This window comes from Dicentrarchus labrax, unplaced genomic scaffold (assembly GCF_905237075.1).
Source record: "Dicentrarchus labrax unplaced genomic scaffold, dlabrax2021, whole genome shotgun sequence".
Taxonomy (NCBI): domain Eukaryota; kingdom Metazoa; phylum Chordata; class Actinopteri; family Moronidae; genus Dicentrarchus; species Dicentrarchus labrax.
This window is the reverse complement of record NW_026136704.1, coordinates 18,521,967-18,543,921: the sequence shown is the minus strand read 5'-3', so window position 1 is coordinate 18,543,921 and position 21,955 is coordinate 18,521,967. Positions and strand designations below refer to the sequence as shown.

General features: G+C 42.2%; 1 protein-coding gene across 3 annotated transcripts; it reads right to left on the bottom strand.

Annotated features, from left to right (window-relative positions):
• Nucleotides 1–1,853: 1,853 nt before the first annotated feature.
• Nucleotides 1,854–21,267, bottom strand: cluha (clustered mitochondria (cluA/CLU1) homolog a). Of its 3 annotated transcripts, none has more exons than XM_051398810.1 (27): nucleotides 20,909–21,267; nucleotides 14,693–14,886; nucleotides 14,274–14,445; nucleotides 13,294–13,437; nucleotides 13,021–13,148; nucleotides 12,765–12,919; nucleotides 12,037–12,162; nucleotides 11,432–11,579; nucleotides 11,249–11,341; nucleotides 10,576–11,010; nucleotides 9,747–10,006; nucleotides 9,239–9,654; nucleotides 8,210–8,311; nucleotides 7,512–7,612; nucleotides 7,262–7,414; nucleotides 7,107–7,169; nucleotides 6,767–7,011; nucleotides 6,585–6,669; nucleotides 6,338–6,491; nucleotides 6,070–6,209; nucleotides 5,888–5,968; nucleotides 5,665–5,790; nucleotides 5,439–5,560; nucleotides 5,261–5,354; nucleotides 5,040–5,174; nucleotides 4,871–4,944; nucleotides 1,854–3,841 (listed from the first exon to the last, which is right to left on the bottom strand). In XM_051398810.1, the coding sequence occupies exons 1-27, from the start codon at nucleotides 21,042–21,044 to the stop codon at nucleotides 3,715–3,717; spliced, it is 4,209 nt and encodes a 1,402-aa protein (XP_051254770.1). In that variant the 5' UTR covers nucleotides 21,045–21,267; the 3' UTR covers nucleotides 1,854–3,714. The 3 variants fall into 3 exon arrangements, with proteins under 3 accessions (XP_051254770.1, XP_051254771.1, XP_051254772.1); XM_051398811.1 differs by having other exon boundaries at nucleotides 9,326–9,654; XM_051398812.1 differs by lacking the exon at nucleotides 20,909–21,267 and adding an exon at nucleotides 19,849–19,944.
• Nucleotides 21,268–21,955: the final 688 nt, after the last annotated feature.

The window sequence follows — 21,955 nt, the reverse complement described above, 5'->3', positions numbered from 1 at the left end:
CCAAACAGTTTATAGTTAATAGAGTAGAAAAAACCTCCCATCTCATGCAGCAAAATTAATGAAAGGCTGCTTATACAGTAAGGCATCAATAAAAATATAATATATAACACACTGACAAGGCCTTCTGTTGCAAATACTTTGTATTTCTCCTTAAGTGGTTTCACTACTGTTAAAATATCTCAATGCTTCTTCAGCCACTGGCTACTTGTATGAGTTATCAAAACGCCAAACAAAAGTTTTACTAGTTTAATTTTATTCATTTTAATATTTAAAAAAAAGCATACTCAGACCAAAATATAATTGGATTGTTATTTTTGCAAATATTTTGCAGCACACAAATACCACACATCATCAAGGGAAGCAGACTAAAACACTTTGGCCTAAGCCTTTGTGCAGAAGAAATTTCATCAGCTGAGAAAACACAAAACCCTCAGACAATCATTTCGGGCAACACAGATACAATAAATGCAATATGACTAGTGAGCAGCAAAGTGCATAATGTTTTGGGTTAGATATTAGACCTTTTTTCCCCCCACAAAGACCTTTAATAGTTATTTTGCACAGGATCAATACTTTTGAAAATAAAATGAATACTGAATCTTTATTATCTGTATTTATATGTAATTTCCGGTAATATTCATATTCCACACTTGCTCTGCATTTCAGACATTCAAACTGCAAATGGAATAAATTCAAATTATATGTGAAAGAATACACTTTGCTCTTAGTTTTGTATTGTTACACCATGTCTTCTCTCCCCCCCTCCCCCCTCTTTCTGATGCAAACCTTTAATAACATGAAATAACATATTACGCACTTTAACAGCTAAACTATTCAAAACAGAAATGTTACACTGAACTCTAGAGTGAACACTGGAGTGAGATTAGTGCCTCCAACTAAACAGAAGCACCGTGTTAGAAGAGCAACAGAGTATGCATGCAGACAAATAGTTTGATCATTCTCATCGACTTTATTCTAGATCATAAACTATTAAAATACCCGAACAATAGATTTACTGCTGCTGGGATTTCAACAGGTTCAGAACATCAACAGGTAACTGTTAGCAGTCTTTGTAATTTTGGGTCACATGACTAATATTCTACTTTTTCAAAAATGCTTAAACAAAAACAAACAAACATTTTCCTCATTTTAATTAGTCTAAGCCAACTGAAGCTTATGTTAATGTGTGTGCACTTGAGCTGCAACAGCTCCTGTCATTTAAGTCACTGTATGTCCTTCATAATGAGACAAATGTTAGTGTGCCACCTTATGGACACTATTGGTATTACTATGGAGCAAGACTTCTGGAAGCAAAGGGAATAAAGAAACTGAAAAAAAAAAAAAAAAAAAAAAAAATATATATATATATATATATATATATATATATATATATATATAAAAAAAAATATATAAAAAAATATATATATATATATATATATATATATATATATATATATATATATATATATATATATATATATATATATATATATATATATATATATATATATATATATATATATATATGATACAAGAAACCCATAAAACAAAACCAAGAGGCATATTTCACCTTTATAAATTGTAAAGTTGTTACCGGTTGTCACCCTGGTTCCATTTAGAAACATAAATAAGAGGCACAATTCACACCACGCTCTGCTATTGATGTTATGACATCATGTTTTAGGAGCACAATCAGGAAGATCACTGCAATAACCGAGTCACTCAGTCGGAAGAGTTCGCCTTTTGTTTTGTTATATGGCTCCCTTATTTTCAGGTCGTTCAGCCAGTACAGTAAGTAGTCCATCTTGCACGTCTTGTGCCAATTAAAAACAGCATATTTGAAAAACAATCAGTTCCAGCACCATCTCTCTATTGCTTTAATCACAAACAGTTAGACACGGCAACAATTAAGTAACAAATTGCCATGGGAGGGATACATTGCATGTATACAAGCGCAAACAAACCTTTCATCAGTCTTTTTTTTTTTGGTACATAACATTGAGGCAGCCCTTCTTTTGTCCACTTTTGGTTGTGCTGTGAACATGATCACACATCCAAAAACAGCACGAGAAAGTGCGCTAAACACTGCTCAATGAACAGACACTCCTGGCTGGTTTTTGTCTCCGTTACATATGAAAAGATGACCCGATAATGGAAAAAGAAAATAAAAAGGAAACACACACCCAGCAACAATAAATCAGTCACTACTGCCAATGTTGAGCACCTGTCCAATAGTGAGAAAAGGTTCATTTCAGTACCAGTTCATACATTAACAGATTTACAACATTGGTGGCCATGAATGTTTCAAGAAAAGAGGCATCAGCCATCCAACAGGTTTACTATGAGTAGAAAAATAAAACATTTGGAAAGCCAATGTTCGCTTAGCCTCTAATCAAACTATGCAGCAGCAAAAGCAGCAACAGCCCTGGCCAATAGATTTTCTGTTGGACTACACACAAAGACACACACATCGTCACACACATACAAACATACATGCACATAATCTTTCAATGTGTAAAAATAGAAGATTGAACACAGCTAGTATATAGATAGATAAATCTACTGCTTATGGTGGACGTTTCAAATCTGCGTTTTTCCATTAACGTCAATCAAGTACCTGTCTAAATCTGATAGAGATTTATACATCTTTTTCCACTTCTATACATTTTCTATAAAAAAGACATGGCTTAAATTAATGGATGATCAACAGGCCTAAAATACCTTCTTAATTCTCCTGTGCACTTTTACAAAATCCATTTTATTTACTAAAAAAAAAAAAGTAAAAAAAAAAAAGTAAAGAAAAGAAATTCCAGCAAAAGAAATCAAACCGGCTGAAAGCTCACTAATGTGTCACTGTATTGTTTGCTTGCTTTGATAAACAGGAACCATAGGACACAGCAGGCACCCACCTGGGATGTCGTACGTACAAATGATAGAACGATTACATTAATTAACCTTCGGGGACGTGTAAGAGTGATGGGTGGCTGCTGCAAAGAGGCTCAAAGAAGCCACTGAGAAGGGAATTTACATTCTGAAGCCCCACTTGAAAAATCTCAAATTTAGTGACTGTATTCTGGTCTTAGTGCACAGTAGAAAGTACCCCTGAGTTCTAGGACAGGGTAGGTGCTTTATCATTTAGAGCACCATTTAAGGGGGGGGGGAGGCGGGGCGGCTACATGCCCGAGGGTCTTCGAGGCTCTTTAGGGAATGGCGGGGCAAAAAAAAAAAAAAAATGGTCCTGGGCTAACAGTGCTGGGGGACGTTTGAGCTGAGAAGAAGCATTATTGGGGGAATATGGTACAGTGGATAAGGCTCTGGTATACAATGTCATGGTCTTCCTTGGTCTCCCCCTCCCCCGGCTGCAACCGCGCTTTCATATGCAATCATATTTCTAAGCAGCTACTTCGTTCATCGCCAGGTACTTGGGCCCGGGATATTTCAGATTGCACGTTACATTGATTCTATGTTGTTTGTACTCTCTCCTCTCTCTCTTTTCCTACCTTGTAGGAAATTCCCGCTCTGTATTCCTTTGTCCTACAGTTCATACAGTTTGCTCTCTGGACTGCCCTCACCCATCCCTCCCCCTGTTTATTTCAATGCTGATTGCTCTGTTCTCAGGTCCACAGGCTCAGTGACATGGCTGTTACGTCACGGCCTCTCCCCCCTCCCACCCCGAATAGCAGAAAGTAGCTGTGTTGAGGACTTTTAGATTTATTAATCAATGGGAATTTTGTCCTCTAGTTCAAGTGGGCTGTCCTCAGTGGGCTCCTCATTCTTTCCCAGCTCCTGAAGCAGCTGCCGCCTATGCACCTCTGCCTTCAGGTTCTCCAGATCCTTTTGGCTGTAAGAAAAATACCACAAAAAAAAAAAAAAAAAAAATCAATACCTGACATCTCTGGTATAGCTTGAGCATTTGAAATGTTTCCTCTTTTAGTTCTCCTGTCACTTAGAGATGTTGTTGTCACTCATGTCAAGTCTGTTAAAAAGTAGAAATTACTACTTTAAGTCCTCATAAAACCTGTGCCCACTCCTGGTCCTGAAAAGTCCCAGCACTGCATCTTTCCCTGCTCCTTCCACACATTATTACTTGGATCAGGTGTTTAGTCAGTCGAGCTCTTATCAGGTGTAAGCAGAGCAGGGACAGATTAAAATATGCAGTGCTGGAGCTCTCCAGGGCCAGTAAGAGGCACCACTGCCTGGCTATCATGTCACCAGCTTTAAAGAAAGAGTGTACCCCTAAACCAGACGTGTTCACACATCTGTCAGCACAAATAGTCTGAACCTTTCCAGCCATACGGATACATAAAGTGTAAACTGGCTCTTGGCCTTATGTCTTCCATTTGTGGTATCAAACGCATACTCCCAAACTAGTCAAGTAATCATAAAACTGCTGTATTTTACAATACACATTTATATATCTCTAAAGATCTAGAGAGATTAAATACACATCCCCTCCTACTGGTTTACTAAGCTGTTATTCTTCCTGTCAATGCTGTGGTTGCACGTACAGTTAGACTGTATGGCACAATTTAGGTGAAGTAAATACTGCAGATAATATACTAAATTGTGGATAATTGTTTGGAAAAAAAAAAAAAAAAAGAAGGTCGAGACAGCACTACAGGGGCCAAGATGTTGTGTATTTGGTGATACTAAAACATACAGTAGAGTAGAGTTGTCGTTAAGAGCTAAACTTTTCTGTAAAGCCTTTGTCAGAGATAGCTTGTTGAAGTTATATAATAAAGTCCAATATGATACAGTTGCAGTAAGTCCCCATCTTTGTGTATAAAGTCACATTTCTGTTGTCTTAAATAATAAATAATAAAATAATGAGTCCCTGCAGGTGTTCAGGGCATCGTGTCTGTCACTTTACCTGAGGGGTATAAAGATGATACCGTTGATGATGTTGAGCTGTTCCAGCACACTGGCCATGCTGGGAGCGGTGAACTGTAAAACAGGAGGAAATAAAAGCATAGCATCACTGCTTAAATTGCGGCAATAAAACAGATGGAAGCGCATGAAACACGTCTCGACTCAGTCACCTTGAGGGGCATGATACTGGCGTTGGAGCCGTTCTTGTAGATCTCATTCATGGTTCTCTGCAGAGCTACAGCCTGTTGGGTGAGATACTTCAGGTACTCTGAGCTCTCCTTAGTTTTCTCATGTGCCTCACCCATCTGAGAGGAGAAAACAAATATTTAAAAAGATATCATAACTTCATCACAACTGATGAAGAGAAGTGCGTCAGTCCTGCAGGACCCACCTGGTTCTTGTAGATGGTGTAACCCTCCTTCTCGTGCTGTAGTGCGGAGCGGAACTCAGCCTTGCTCTCATAAACCCTCGCAACCAAATGATGGCTGGAAAAAACAAAAACAAGGCACACATAATGTAAATCATCGTGTCACAGACTATATGCATATGGATGATGAATCTCTCCCCACCTGAGGGCCACTTTGAGGGACCGGGGTCCATGGTACTTGGTGTTGATGGTCAAGGCGTTCTCCAGGAATCTGAGCGATAAATCATACTCCATCACTCCGTGCAGCACCAGCCCGATGTTACTCTGTGGAAGGAGAGCCAAGAACAAGGACAGCAGTCATTAATTAGGTTGGATTTTTACTAAAAGACTTAAATCAGTATCGATGCCCAATTAAAGACTGCACTCACGTCTAGCAGCGCCATCTCTGGGTGGTCCTCCCCGCTAACCATCAACATGAGATAACGGGCGCGATAAAGAAGCTTCAGGGCGGTGGACAGCTGCCCATTGGCAAAGCAGTACAGAGCCAAGTGCATCTGAGAAATGAAGGGAAGAAACATAAAAAAGGTTAGAGGGACATTAAACATCATTTGCATGAGCTAAATGTTTCCTATATTTGGTGCAATAACTTACATATTCTTGAATTGTATTGGGGTGCTCGATGCCAAGGACTCTTTCACTCATCAGAACAGCCTTTTGCTGGTTGCTAAGAGCCTGCGGGTAAATACACAAATGTTATTCGGTGACATGAAGTCAAATAGGACGCTTATGTAGAAGTTGCTGACAAAAGTAAGAGTTGCCATATTCCCTCCTACCTCAGCGTGGTCTCCCATGATGTAATTAAGGCGTGCCAGCAGACGCAGGCAGGCACAGATCTCTACGTGCATGGCTCCATACACATTGTTGAAGAGGTTAAGAGCCTCATTGATCAGCTCACAGCCCTCCTTCAGGAACCCTGGAAATGAAAGGAAGGGTAGAGACATACATTTGGTCAAACCAGCTGAACTCGCCAGCTTGCATCATGGATACAGACTTGCGTTTAGGTCCACAAATGTTTATGCATAACTCGTCAACCTGTCTCACCTTGCTGCACTTTGGCCTGTCCACTCTGGAAGAAGTGGAAGGCATCTGAGGCTTTGGGGTTCACATGCTTCACAACAGGGAAAATGTTCAGGATGTCCTCCTCGGTGAAGGCTGGCTTGTGGCGGCTGTCGAAGTTATACTCCTTTATCAGGATCTAAAAAAGGCAAATGAAAAAGTAGAATAAACATCATGAAGGCCATCTGGTAAAGAGGTGTCGGGAAGTCGCTATAGACTAAATGAACATTACCTGGATGCCAGTTTTGATCGAAATTTCTCTAAGCAGAGTGATTTTCTGGAGGCCGTATTTCTCCACCACCTGGTCCACACTATCACTGCGCAGGAAAACATTTCAAGAGAGGATATTTGTAACCAATAAAATGGAAAAGTGTAAAAAGACATCTGCTTAATATTAACAGAGGGGGTCCTCACCACTGTACTGTGAAGTGATAATAGCTCTGGGCCTCAGAGGCAATGTTCTTCCACAACTCGCTGGGCGTCAAGCTGGCCCACGCCGTGTTGTCACCGCCGCCGGGGACCCTGTTGCGACGCTTGCGGCTTTTGCGGCGTGACACCAGCTCGTCGGGAGGCAGGTGGGCGACAGCATCGGGGAAGGAGCTCAGGAAGCAGTTTAGGAAATGGCTTACAGCAGCAGAGAGGGCAGACAACTCCACGCCCTACATGACGAGGATACAATTAGGTAATATTGATTAAAATAGACGTAGATTTGTCTTGTGAAGAGGTTAGATGATGTTTGTATATCGTTACCAACCTGGAGGTATGTCTTGAAGATATGTTTTGCACATCTGGTGATTAGCTCACTGATTCCTATTCTCTAAAAGGTATTTAAAAAAAAGAAATATTAGGATGACAAAAGGGCATTAAAGAATGAGATAGTGACGGTTGAATTCAGGGTTTCAGACTCACATAGAAGTGCTCCAGCTGGGTTTTAGCAGGGGTCTTGTCCACAAACTCCAGAACAGAGCCCAAATAGCGAATGTTGATGCCTCTCTGGCGCAAAGCCTCAGTCAGTGTGGCTCCATCCATGGGCAGCGCGCTGTGGTCCAAACAGTCTTTAACCTGGTCAAAAACACACACATTCATGGGTCACACATACACGACCAGAAAATTCAACCCTTATTTGATCCGGATCTGTAGGAGTGTCTGTACCACTGACCAGTGACGGGACCTGACAGGACACCATGAAGGCTGCAGCATCTTTGAGAAGCTGCTTCTGCTTCTGGATGTCATCTGCGCTGTCGTCTGGGAAACGTACTCCTGGGTTTGACAACACACAGAGGCTGTCATTTCTGTGCTAATAGTCTCCTATGAACACGTGTCACTCCCTCTCTCTTATCACTCTGAAGATAATTTGGTACCAAATGTGCTTAAAATAACCTGCCAGCAAGAAGGAAATTAGACACTGATGAATCTCAGGAAGTGAAAATTGATGAAATACTACAGTTATCTTGGCTGCTCTTCAACTAAAAGCATAATACTTTAATTATTTAAATGTATCTTAGGTTATACCCTGCAGTTTCATAATGTATTACAGTTACATTGTATAAATCCTTTTTTATTTTAATATTTTACATATTCCAAAGACTTCAATCACTCATCAATCTACAAAACCTGTAATGAAAGTTGTGGTCTAAGATGTGCTACAGCTTTGGGTTTTAGGTTTCATGGCTGAGAAGAATAACAATCTAAATATTATGTGATATTTATATCAATATACTTGATTGCCTCATTTTTATGGCTTCATAGCTCATTTTAATATCAGTAAAACAGTTTGTATATACTGTATACTTTCATTGCTCACACACTGTAAAGCTACAGCTTTTTAGTCCATATATAATTCCTCATCATGCTTACCTGGGGAGAAGATGTCGGGGTTGAACCGAATGTCGAAAGACGTGTTGCTGATGGAGCCTACTGCCTTGCAGGCATTGAGGACTACCTCGCGGCTTTTGGGATCTGTTTGTGATTAGGATCACATGCAAGGAAAAGATGTTAAAAGTAATGGCAAAATATGACACACCCGTCAAAACATCTGTAAAAGGACAGTTAAAACCATGTCCACATTAAGCTAGTGTTTTATTCTGCACCCAATAATTGAGTTTTTTTGTCTTTATGGGGAAAACAGAGCTGCTCAAGTGCAGCAGGCTGATGTGACTCAATGTAATGAAGCCAATTTTCTGTCACCTCCAGCTCTCTGTATCATTGTATTTATTTAACAGGGACAGCGAGCATTTATGAACATGTGAATGTGCCAGAGTTAATGAGCAAATACAAGTGATCACACAATACGGGTAGTATCGTTGATCTTGTAGTTCGGTTAATTTTTGCAGACAACTTTGATCGAAAACAGTGATTTGATGAGCTTACTGTAGACATGGCCTTAGTCGAGTACCCACCACCATTTCAAACACTAAAGATTAAGTCACTCTGTTTGACAAGCAGATTACGGTTTGATTTAGGGGTTAAATTGGGCATCACACAAATCATTGAACATGAGATTATTAGTGTTTCAAAATGCATTTGGATTAATGGACACAGATCCATACTGATTATTTAGTTTATTGGGTCAAATCCCACAGCAAAAGGCACCACAGGCTGGGACAAAAAGAGACGGGTTGATTGGGGGCCAACACTCTTCCCCGCTGCAGGCTGAGGACTGAGCAGGGACAGCTAGCCTGGTGGAAAGAAGCCACTACAACCCAGTACTTGATACTTTAATGCTCTACCTGATACTCTACTGCTCTAATGCTACGGACACACACAAACACACAACGGTTTAATAGTACTTCTCTAATAAACGCTACTTTTTCTACGCAACTATCCACCAGCATAGCTCTCCCTGCGTCGTCCAGGCCTTATGTTTCAGGGTGTTTTTGGACATACCAATACATGATCCATCTTCGGCAACTAAGGTCTCCGCCAGCTCTTTGGCCTGAGCTAATCCCGGAATACTTTCCTCAAGCTCCTTACCCTCCAGTGGGCTCTTGCATTCCCCATTCTGAGTGGCTGCAAGGTCTAGAGGCCCGTTTGTGGCGGGCTTTGAGGAGGTTTCTTCACCGTCAGTCGCTGCCTGTGAAGCAGCAGACGTGCTGTTGTCTGTCTGGCTTGTGCTGTCCGTGGAGACCTCTGTTGCACTCGGGGAATCTGATGCTTCAGTGGTCTGTGTCTGGGTTGTGTCAGCATTGCTTTCTGAGATCGTTTCAGAGGTTTCTGTGATGGCAGGTGTATCAGTCTTAGTGTCCTTGTTTGCTTTCTGTTGCATGAGCTGTAACGCTGCCATCTTCATGAAGAGAAGATATCTGTGAGGAAGGGAGGGACAGAATCAACAGTTGAAGACATGTAGAAAATACTCCCAGTGATGGAAATGTGACACACCAGCGCAGACCCCTACCTGTGCTCAACAAAGGCCTCGATGAGCTCTTGGCGTAGACAAGCCAGGCGGTGGCGGTGCTGGCGGGGGAAGCCTTGGCGCTGACTCTCTGGAGGCAGCTCCTCTCCATCCACAGGCAGGAAGTTGAGGTCAGGAGGGAAGGTACGAAGAAGGTCCAGAATGTAGTGTCGACCATCATTTCCGATGATGCCCTTACACTCAACAGAGGAGCACAGCTCCACTGTCTCGTTCTTCTCGTTCAGTACGCTGTGCCTCTGGACCTACAATTTAAAAAACACACAGTACAGTGATCACACATCATCTCTGTGGTGGTGATTGACAGTCTCATTAACCAGGTAATCAGAAAAACAGGTTTTAAAAGAACGAGCCTGCCCATATTCTATGTTTTTATAAAAGTGTCAACAAACAAAAGACCAACACCAACACTGCAATTTAGTTAAACAGCTGGGCACTGTAGTTTATGGCTAACTTTTCTTAAACAGGAGTAAATAATGCATTTGTTGGAGACCATTTTCAGCTGTGGATTAATACACATTTGGTAGTTCTCTAGTGAGAATTTACAGCAGCATGATACATATGTGGGATTCACTCAACACAGTATAGTAGTAGTAGTAGTAGTAGTAGTATATTCTGTCACCCAGAGTAACTGTGTGACTCATTGATGTGTTTAATGTTTATCGATCTAAATGGAGGTCACAGAGGAATTAGTTGTATCAGGCTGTAAGTTTTGGTCTTTTCATGAGATTTACCATTTAGTTTTATAAAATAATTATTTAACACAAAAAAGGTATGTACTGTGAAAAAACAGAGGCATAGACGTGTCCCTGACCTTAAGTGGTCTGCTGGTTTTCTCCAGCAGCTCCAGGTATTTGCTGTGAGACACGACCGTCTTTCCAAAGTCAATGGAGCCGTAGATGACGCTCTGCTCCTGCTCACGCTCCAGGATACCGGGGATGATGGACTGGGCGGTGACACGGTAGCCTCTGTAGTCCACCACCACTGTCCCCAGAGTGTACAGACCCTCCACATCCACTGCCCCGTAAGCCCGTACCCCGTTCAAGTCATTGGTGGGTGCAGCGTGGGCGGCAGCATCTCCACCCAGCTCACGATAGTGGTCCCGCACGTCGAAGCCCAGGCTGAAGAAGATGTTGTTCCAGATGAACATCTGCATGCGCGTTTCCTCGCCGGGGTTGATGGCCATTACGTTGCCGTCGATGACTGCCATGGCGCCTCGAGTGGCAGCTGCTGCGAAGTCACTGTGGACCTGCAGGAGGACAAAAAGGAGGAACTGATTAAAAGAAGGAGAAGTTGTTACACATAAAAAAAAAAATTAATACAAATTTAAACAACACTGGCATCACATTTCCTGTTAGATAAGGGAGTTGGCATTTTGGGTGATCTGGTATCATCTGGTCCCCGCTGATTATTAAGATCTAGTAATTTAAAGTTGCTATAATGTGAAGTACATTACACAACGGGACACAAAGACCAGGAGGCAGTACCTTGAATATGGCCCGCTCCCTCAGCAGACGTTCAGGCAGGTTCTTCCGGGGCAGCTCTCTGGTGGTTTGCAGCTCCTCGTTCCAATCTCTGGTCTGAAGATAAAAGAAAAACCATTAAAAATGGGGGGGGGAAAAACACATTATTGATCTGCCTGATGTGCTGTTGTGTTCAGCTCTGCCCACCTGTCCAGGTATGTGCTCCTCATAACCCAGGCGGGAGGTGTAGGCGTCCTCAGCTCTAACACAGTCCATGGCATGGTCTACCTGTGGAGCTGTCCAGCTGTACACCTGGAAAGGAGTGGCTATCCTCTCAAACGGGTGTCTCTGGACCCTGCAACAAAAGACAAAAAAACCCCAAAAAACAGGCATCACTTGTGTGGTCTCTTTTCGTACAGGTCTGATGATAAATGAGTAGATCCACAGAGTCCTGACCTGTAGGGTCCTGTAATTATTCTGTCTTGTTTAGTTTGTTATCTTATTGTGATTTAAGACTTTGACCTCCTGCATACTGGCGAGATCTTGACTGTAAAAGACAATGTGTTCTCACCTGGTTATATAAAGTTAATGAATGAACTTTCACTTCAAAAGAGAAATTAGGAAGTAGTAACAAGAGGAGAAACGTCTGCACAGTACAGAAGGAGTAAAGAACACACAGGTATTAGAAATGTTTGTGTGTCTAACCACTGAGGATGAGCATTGACTTTGTTGCTCAAACACATTAAAGTCCCTTAGTATGAAGGGTATTGACCACTGAGAGGAAACTAAAAAGGCAAAGAGATGTTTTTTACCTTTTCTTTTGCAGGGCAGTGAAGTTCTTCTTGAAGGCAGGGCTGATCTGGCTCAGCAGCTCCACCAGTGAATGGCTCAGGAAGCTGGGGTTGGCTGGCTTAGGGTTGAAGGTATAGGTAGTAGATCTGGAATACACACAGACATTACTATTATTATGGATCTTTTGTAACAAATACACATGTCACAAAAAATGTGACAGAAGTTGATTGCCACAGCAAGTCCACTAACTGGAGAGAAAACCTTAATGACTAATAAAGTGTGGATAGGAAGCAGTTTCCCTGTAGGTTTCCAATAGATGTCCAAAGAGTGTGAGCAAGTTGTTAGAAACAGAAAGAGACTTCCTAATGTAATCCAATTAGACCTCATTAATGTAACTGTTAAGTCTTTGCTGACATCCAAAATCAATCTAAAATTAGGATCCTGAAACTATTAATACAACACTGCTTGTGCTTCTATATTTATTACTGTTTCAGCATCCTCCATTTAAAAGAGAGGCAAACTTTGCACTGGGCAATATGACCACAAATTTGTATCACAATATTTTTGAAGATTCTGGGAATTTCAAAGTATATTACGATCTTGAATGGTAAACACTGCAACTCTGTATAAGTGCCAAATACTTTGTGTATAAGATATACATCAAGACATTATGAAGCTTAATGGTAGAGTGTTGAAAACATGAAACATAAAACATGTAGCGAGATACGAGACTGAGATGTTCACTGACTGGTTGAGGTAGAAGCCGCGTGTAGAGGCAGTGATGCTGACATGGCGCTCCTCCACAGTCACCATGTACAGGTACATGAGGTCGCCGTGCATCTTCCTGTTTCCAGGAGGAGGGTTCCAGCCGCTCATGGTCAGGACTTTCAGGCACTGCATAGGCTGTTGGGGGTTTTGAAACAATTAGCCACAAGAAAGAATTTTTTTTTAAAGATACAATTTCCCAAATCAGTCCACATGAAGGGACCAGCAAAGCTTCTTACCTTCCAGTCCTTGTTCTGTGGCTGGAGGGGCACCAGAGGGCGCTCTTTGCTGCCGGGCAGGATGTGCTCTGGGGGGGTGCAGTCAATCTGCTCCAGCTCGTTGCCCTTTTTCTTTCGCTTACCACTATCTGCAGGCACATTAAAACAAAAACAAAAAAACAAGCAAGGTCAAAGTCTGCAGTCCACAAGCATGTCGCTACATTCACGCATAAACACTGCACATTAAAACACACACACACACGGTTGAACATGGCTCTCACACAGCCATCATACCTCCGAGGTCTCCATCAGTGAAGATGCTGAGGAAGGAGAGGGAGTTGCAGTCCACTCCGTTGTAGGCGTCTGAGGGGTCCAGACTTTTCAGCAGGTCTCTGATGTGACGCACGTGGATGCGGGCCTCGCGCACTGTGTAGGGCTCTGGAGAAAAGAAACCCAAAGGATATAAATAGCAGGCAGTGAGTAGTTGGACAAGTTACAGATCAGGAGAATGCACACTTGAATCCAGTTTAGTCTTTGGTAGCAGCTACATGCCAGGAAAAACAGAGGAAGTCATAGTGCCAGGCTGTAGATTGAGGATAAATAAAAAATAAATCAAGCAGCTCCTCAAAACCAAACTCTATAGACCTTTTTATAGATCTTTTGTTTGTTAACTTATCTTTTTGTCTTTTCATTTATTCTTTTCATCGTTTTATTCTTCCATATGTTAGTATTTATACGTTCCCTATGTATGTATATGATGTTTGTGTATGTCCACATATATGTATATTTACACATATAAGTGTGTAGGCATGTGTGTTATATATCTCTTCGTTTGTGAAGCACTTTGTGTGTTTTAAAAAGTTCTACATAAATAAAGCTTTACTTACATTTATTGTGGCTGATGTTGAGAAATGATCAGGTTTGTCAGGTTGCTCCTGCCAAATTCTATCTGACTTAATCATCTTCATTATTGGTATATTTGTTTTCACACTACCTTGTTAGTCAGTGATATTTTCATTGCATACCAACAAGGAAGAGGTGAAATGCAACACTAGATGCATTGTCACCTTTGCTGTAGTTTCAATGAGTAGAAGGTTACAGTCTGCGGTCCACGTTTTGACATTTTATGACTGTGATCATTGTTTCTTACACTAAGGCAAAAGTGCTCCAAACCCCAGGTTAAAACAATGCCAGTAACACGATAATGGCTTGACAACAACATATTGCTCTTATTAAGATAAACCTGAGTGTGAACAAAAGCCTCAGGGTCTAACCTTCCACCACTTTGAGGAGCGAGCCCTCCTGCAAGCCCTCGATGGACTTGAGCTCAGCGAAGTTGTCCAGGACGTTTCCATCCAGCTGCAGGGAGAAGCAGGTGCGGTGGCAGGTGTCCTCGCGGTCCATCAATACCTGGTGGATCTCCTGTACCATTTCCTGGGGAGATACCTGATGTAGACGGGAGGGGAGGGAGATCAAATGATGTAGATAAGTACAGCTTGAGATATATTTGCTCCTGCTTTGGTCCGGCTGAGGGCAAACATTGTTTTTACGCATTATGAGGAAGGAACAAAGTGTCGTGACAATTACCAGGTAAATGGCAGAAATACACAGTTCAGTCCAGGTCTTTCACGCGGTGCCATCGTCTGTCTTAACACCTGTCCTAATGAACTGCTAGTGAAGAGCCAATGCTTACCTGCAGGTCAAATGGCTCTGTTCCAGGTGCCTGGATCTTAACGGTGAAGCCCGTGTCCTGGATCACTATCACTTCCTGTTCGTTAGACTCCTCTCCTCCGTCTGCCTCACCGTTTCCATCCTGCTTTGATTCTGCCTCCTCTGTGTGCCCATGAGCCCCGTCACCATTCACCATGGCTGTATCTGCACTGTGCCCTGCAACGGAGGAGGACAATGAATGTTACTTCCTGTTAGGGCTGCACGATAGGGTAAAAACATCAATTATTTTGACAGATATTACGATATGATTCTCGATTAGTGTGGGTACGATCATTTTTGAATCATGAATTTAATTGTCACTGAAACTAATTTTTGGGGGGCTGTTGCAAACAAACAAGTTTTCTGAAATCTGGAGAAATGTGAAGGTCAGGGCAGCTCTTCAGAACTACAGCAGTTCTTCATTATAATGCTGTTTCATCCCATTTTACAATTTGCATATTGCACTTGGCCATATTTTGATAATATTTTGATTTCCTGTGATGATAATGTGACAACTCTGAACAAAAGATGCAGCTAAAAGCATTGAAACCACTCTAACACAACCCAACTATGTTTTAAACCTGCAACGGCTATCTGATGTGCTGTGGACAAACAGCTCTGTTCTCTACAGTCTACAGCTGTCATTAATCAATAATTGGATCAACAGGGAACGCCACCTTCGGATAGTCAACCATGCAAAGAAAGTCATCCTGACAACAAAAACACCAGACTGTTTTCTTCTACCACAGGAAAACATAGAGACGCTGCCAGGCAGCCGGGGTCACAAACAAAGCACACAGACCCAGAGGCTGGATGACCTTACCAGCAACCTTATGAAATATTTATGAATGGGAGAACAGGGCCAACGAAGCTCAGCTACAGTATGCTGGTGCTGTGGTGGTACTACGTTTTAATTCAAATGCAAATTAATTCAACACAAACAACAAAGTGTGGGTGATAGGCTCCAGACGTCACTTCAATCAATCATCAACTGTACAAAAAAAGTTGAAACTCCAAAACCACAGATCACCAAGGATTGTATCAAGACATTTAACAATAAGTAACCACTCGTTCTTTTCAGCTGATCTAGGCAGAAAGTACCCATTTTCCAACACCAACAGGCTGAAACCGACACTGTTGCGACACTGGAGGGAGTTTAGCCAGGGAGCCTCGAGGGATTGAATACTAAAAGATTGCAGCATTCACAGGAGGGAATTATTGGTCACTTGCATGATGGGAAATTGTGGTAATTACAATACCTGCAAGTCAGCCAGTAACCATTTACCAGCCGCCCTTACTCTTTTATGGACATTCAATCTCTCAAAATGACAGTTACTCATTATCTTTACAAAATAAGCATGGCATGAAAAATCTGAGTGGATGAATGAAAGGCCCACTTGCTCTCATTATACGCACAACACATGCATTATATTTCCCAACTTTTCTAGAGTAGGTCACAGTTAAGGTGACAACAAAATCACATGAATAAAAATGAGGCACATTCATTTAAAAGAAAGGAGCGGCGTCTAGAATGTGGATGCCGGACACCTGTTTTCTCTGACTGGGACACAACTGCTGCCAGCCGGTGTGTCCTTGCTCACTGTCAAGGGTAAACAGCGTCAGGGTTACTGAAGAGAAGGGGCCAAAAGGAAGGGGTGGGGCCTCATAACTAGACCACAACCCTGGGTGGGAAGGAACGCACTGAAATGGTGGAGGAGGAGCAGCAGGGGGAGGAAAGAAAGGGGCGACCGGCCACGCTCTGAACAACAAACACAACAGCTTCAGAGCAGACAGGCAAGCTAATAGTGTTACAAACCAGAGGACAAAGAGGGCTCTGTGTTCTGTTTCTTTGTGTTCGGTATTAGTCAATTTCTTATCATATCTGAGCTCTTTTCGTCAAACTGCTTACTTCAGGAATTAAACCCACAATAACCGATCTCTTCCTCGGCAGGAAACAAGCTGTAAACACCGACATATCACCTTCTAATTTGTGAAAACTGTTGCTTATTTCCACATCCTGCAGTCACAGAGCAACATTATCATTCATTTGGAGTCACGTTTGTGTCCCACCTGAAGAATGCAAGTCCAATATTCACTCTACTTTAGCCCCGTTTTTGGTCTCTGGTCTGTCTGGTGCTGACTAGGTAATATAACAGTGGGTTTTTAAACCAGCTTCCTGCTGCATCTGACACTGTGAGAGTAATGAGAGTGAACCAAAACAGGGGAAATCGGAAGCCGGAAAAATGAACAATGAGCTGAAGTCGAGTCGATTTCTTGTCATCACCAATGAGGAACATCAAATAAAATATTTTAGCTAGAAGCATTCACCACACGAGGAAGGCAAAAGTACAAAGTGCCAGAAGTACTGTGATTGATGAGGCAATCCGGCAGCCTATGTGTTGCAAAACCGGCCCAATCCGCCCGGCAGTAATGTTAGAGAGTTCAGTAGGAGGTGGGAATGAGGAGAGAAGTCACCAGTTTAACAGTGAACAGGAGAACTCTCATGCCTGCTATTGCTTTAAAAGGGAAGATAGGAAGTAGAAACAAAGATGCATCAAGAGCTTTCCTTAATGCCTTTCCTGTTGAAATGAGATATGGTGGCGAGATGTAATATGACGCTGGGGTGACACAGCAGTTTAATCTCAGCTGATGGGATTTTCATTAAGCAACATTAGAAGAAATCTATAGACATACTCAGACTTCCTGATAACACATGTGATCAGATAGATAACTGGTGATAATTTTGTTTTTCCATTAAACAATACATTAATAAATATACATTTATAAAAGGAAACCATACATAGTAAAATCCAACCAGTGAAGCTGAGAGGACAACTCTATCAACTATCAGAGATTTTAGATACAAATGATGTGGGCAGTAAATTATTGATTCAATTGATCTTTGAATCATTGTGATAAAGTATCACAGATATTTAATGACTTATCTATTCATCCATCAATAAACTCTGAATTAATGGAGTTTCCTCTGCATGTAATGCAAGAAGTGTCTCCAGTAAATGACACTTAAATACAAGAATAACACATTCTGTTAAAGAGTTTCTCTATTTCATAATTTACCCAACGTCTGCAAATAAAGATCTTTAAACATGTCGTTGAATTTACATCACTAGACCAAACTCACTGTCTGTAATTTGCAAATGAAACCACAAATGTTAAAAAACAATTAAAAACTATACACAATATAACAGATCTGAGAGGCTCAACCTAAAAACAGTGGGGTGAAGCACGCAACACACACACACACACACACACACACACACACACACACACACACACACACAGTTAGACAGTTACCTCTGGGGTGAAAGGTGAAGGTAAGGAATCAATGAAACAATGACACCAGGCAGATAAAGACAGAGCAGAGGCAGACACAATGAAACAACATAAAGCTAAAGTTTTTACAACTGAAACTGACCCAATAAAGCTTTTAGTGATAATTCACATGGTTTTCTTTCTTGATTCTTAGAAATAAGCTTTTCTTAACAACTAAATAATAAATCCAGCAGCCGGCTATCCACTCTGCGGCCCTTGACATGGGGACCCTGGCTGCTGCCATGGCAACATTAACTAGCCAGACAACCCTGAAAACAACATCATCATCAACAACAACAGAAGGTCTGTCTGTAATCATGTTTTCTGGACCACATGGTGGTAACCTCCTGGTGGACAGGCTGACCCTGAGTCATACATCTGCAGCAATTTGATTTCATAGCAACAAAGACTGAAAACCGGGTCTGTTTGAGACTTTATAAATGAATTAAGCACCGAGTGAGAATAACTCAACTCTACAATAAAATGTAGTGCCAACACACAAGGTTATGTGAAGATAGTCTCAAACGATTGTGTCGTAACACGTTTATTTTAAGAAAATTCATCATTTTTATAATTGATAATATAGTTTTCACTGTTTTATAACTTTTTATTAATTAGCAATTTAAAAGATTACATCCTGGGGGTCTTTAAACTAAAATATAAAGAGTCATGAGTTATTATTATTATTATTATTATTATTATTAGTCTTCTCTTTTGTCTTTTTTTCCTGTAAAGTACTACACAGTTTATTCTCTTCAGGCCCACATAAATAACAGAAATCATTGCACGTAGATGTTCTTTTATATTTACAAGCTAATAAATGTTAGCAACCATTGCTATAGATGATGAATACAGCAGGAATAATGACTGTGGGCTCGTGAGGAAGACATCTGTCCAGCAGAGGACCGGTGCCAGAGTGTCAGTGATTCCTGGGATTAACCAGGTCACTGTTCACCCCTGTGGAGCATTCGGCTCCTTAAAACCCCAAACAGTGACCCTCACCTTGACCTGTCTGCTCTGCCGTGTCCTGTTACCCCTCTGCACTGACAGTCCAGTGTCAGCCTTCATATCAGACATGTTGAGGCCATCGGTCCTGTCACCGTCTCTCATACGTGACAGACAGCGTTGTGGCAGGTCACAAGTTAGGCTCAAGCTAATAGTTAGTTGGGTCATAAAATGTCCATCAAAAGTTCCTAAAGTCTAAGATGACACCATCAGGATGCTCCTTCTGTCCAACCAGCGCTTTCAAGACTTAACATATTACAGTTTATTATCACATAAGTCAAAGAAAATCAGGAAATCCTCACAATTAAAAGCTGGAACCAGAGAATATGTTTTATTAAAAATGTTTTAATCGTTATTCTGTTGAATGAATAAATTAATTAACAGACTATTTGTCTCTAAAAATGAAGCATCCATTGATCCATGTGGGCTTATGGACAGACAAAGACCTGGCAGCACATACATAAATCATCATCCAGCTCAATTAACACACAATCAGCTCCAGCTCACTCCCTGACAGATGAACCAACACTGAACACCATCGCCTGTGTTGTGTTCCTCTCTATAAAATGACACAGAGACGATTCAAGGTCCCACATGTGACACACAGACAGAGAGAGAGAGACAGACAGACAGAGAGAGAGAGAGAGAGACAGGCGTGCAGCAGTGACTCTTGGTGCTCTATAAGTTGTATAACGTTAAGTTCACCGGCTGACAGTTCACGTCTCCGTTTAATGTCCCTCCGCCGAGAACAGTCCGCAGCGAGCCGCCGCCACTACTACTTTTATCTGACAGTATACTCACCGGCTTACACGTCTGTTCAGGTATTATTAGCGTAACCTTCCCTCTCACTGTGCATGCACCATCATGACTTTTTTTTTCCTACGACAACCAGCTTCCGCCTCCGGGTCGAGGAGGGACGCTCGATGTAGTGTTCCGCGGCGGGGGGAGGGGGGGGACAGATAACAACGTTACCACCGCCCGCCGGACACTTTATCCCACTGACATCTCTTACAAGTTAAACTAAACAGTAAAAAAAAAGAAGACAACGCATTAACAAACCCCGTCGGACACACAGCCATTAGATAAACTGAGCCCACGAGTTCGAACCCCCCCTTGTGTTCACGGCAGCGGTGTGCGGCTCCACTGAAGGTGACCTTCAGTTCATTCCTCTGACACGCTGTTACCGAACATGTGCGTGGACCCGAGGCAGCACAACACCAGCTCGTGCGGACCGACAGTGGGCTGCACAGGAGGCTCGTGCTCCGTTTTCAGAGCCCGTGCGCGTCTTTATTTGGGGGTCGTGACGTGAAAACATGACGGTGACCACAGTGCCTGTTAGCTTAGCTTAGCTTAACTAGCCGCACATTCAATGAGGAGGCTAGTGTTAGCATGCCGGCTGTTTTGGGTAAGCCCTGTGTGCAGGCTGGACTACATGTTCATAAGCTGTGACTCAGGGATGTAGAGGAGGTCGCGAGCTCGCTAATTGATCAAGATATTAACACCAGACAGGCTAATTAGCAGATGCTGCTAGGTGGAGCCTGCAAACTTTGGAGAGCTGGCAGGGGGTTAGTAGGAGGAGGGGGGGGTAGACCTCACAGACCACCACCACCTTGGGTCTGAGGACTTTAAAGTCACATCACAAAGCGTGGAGACGAACGTCACCAGTTTTAGTGAATGCTTTGCAGGAACAACAAACAAGAAAACAACCAATAAACCCGCACTGAGTCGTAGAGGTGAAGCACAGAGATGCTGGCTATAAGAAGCGGTGCAGTTCACTGTATGTGCTAGGTGTGATCAGTGTATTCATTATGTATGTCAGGTGGTTATAAACAGCAGATAATGAGCTGCTGCAGGGTCTCACCACAACCGCAGGAATCCTTCACACTTGTCTTGCTGGTTTCTTTGCTGTCCCCGGCTCCATCCCCGGCTTCATCCGCAAGATCAACCGGATTACAGTTAGGCACTGACGCCGGGATGTCATCTGTCTTGCTCACCATGGTCGGCAGTCAGTGTGGCAACACAAATCCCCCAGCAGGGTCGCTTGAATATGTGAGTCTGTGTAAAGAAATACAAAAAGAAATCTGCTTCTCCGGATAACGAGGGCGAGCTGGCTACATGCGAAGGGTACAGGCTTACAAAAACAAGTCTACCGAGGAAGGACAGTGCTGTACATGGTGGTGATCACACGTGGTTTCTCCTCCCCTCCTCTTGACCTCTTTGCCTTTGCGTTGCACCTCCCCACCGACTGAGCGTGGCGCTACGGAAAGCTACATGAGACAAATCGGTTTATTACAAACTCCTCTTTGGTATTTTTTTCATATTTTTTTTTGGGGGGGGAGGGTGTTGTGGCTGTTTAGACTTTATTTTGCACTGCCAGATAAAATGAGATCAATGCCTGATTGTAGAGACACAGTATTGGTTCTGTTATTAAATCCACAAACGTCATCAGCTCCACACTGAAAGAGCAGCAGCACCTCAAGTTCCCCAATTACACTTACAGAGTTACAGTATCCTGATGCTGCAGTACCACATAGCACCACATTCACTGTGTGTTAATAGGTAATATAGACTCACTTTAAGACCCTGATGTCTTTTAATACTTTAAATGTCCACATTTTAAATGAACTGGTATACAACAGTGCAGTATATGAGTATTTATACACTGAGCAGTTTCTATCAGATTAATCTATGATTTCCTGGTGATATATAAAACAGCTTTAAGGCTGCTATCAGCACTCACCTTCTCTCACCTTTGAGGGACAATCACAGCCTAAATGATCCAAGGGTGTGATCAATTCTGTGAGAGTACGATATCAAAGAATACCATGAAAGTATTCATACACTCATTGGTAACTCTGTTTCCTCGCTCCTCCACTGTAAGATGAGCTCAGTTGAAGTAATCCTGTGT

Coding starts and splice junctions, on each gene's coding strand:
- cluha (XM_051398810.1), bottom strand. CDS start 21,044: ATGGTGAGCAAGACAGATGACATCCCGGCGTCAGTGCCTAACTGTAAT. Junction 7,012..7,106: donor TCTTCAAGACATACCTCCAG/GTTGGTAACGAT, acceptor CTCGTCATGTAG/GGCGTGGAGTTGTCTGCCCT. Junction 6,492..6,584: donor CGATCAAAACTGGCATCCAG/GTAATGTTCATT, acceptor TGCCTTTTTTAG/ATCCTGATAAAGGAGTATAA.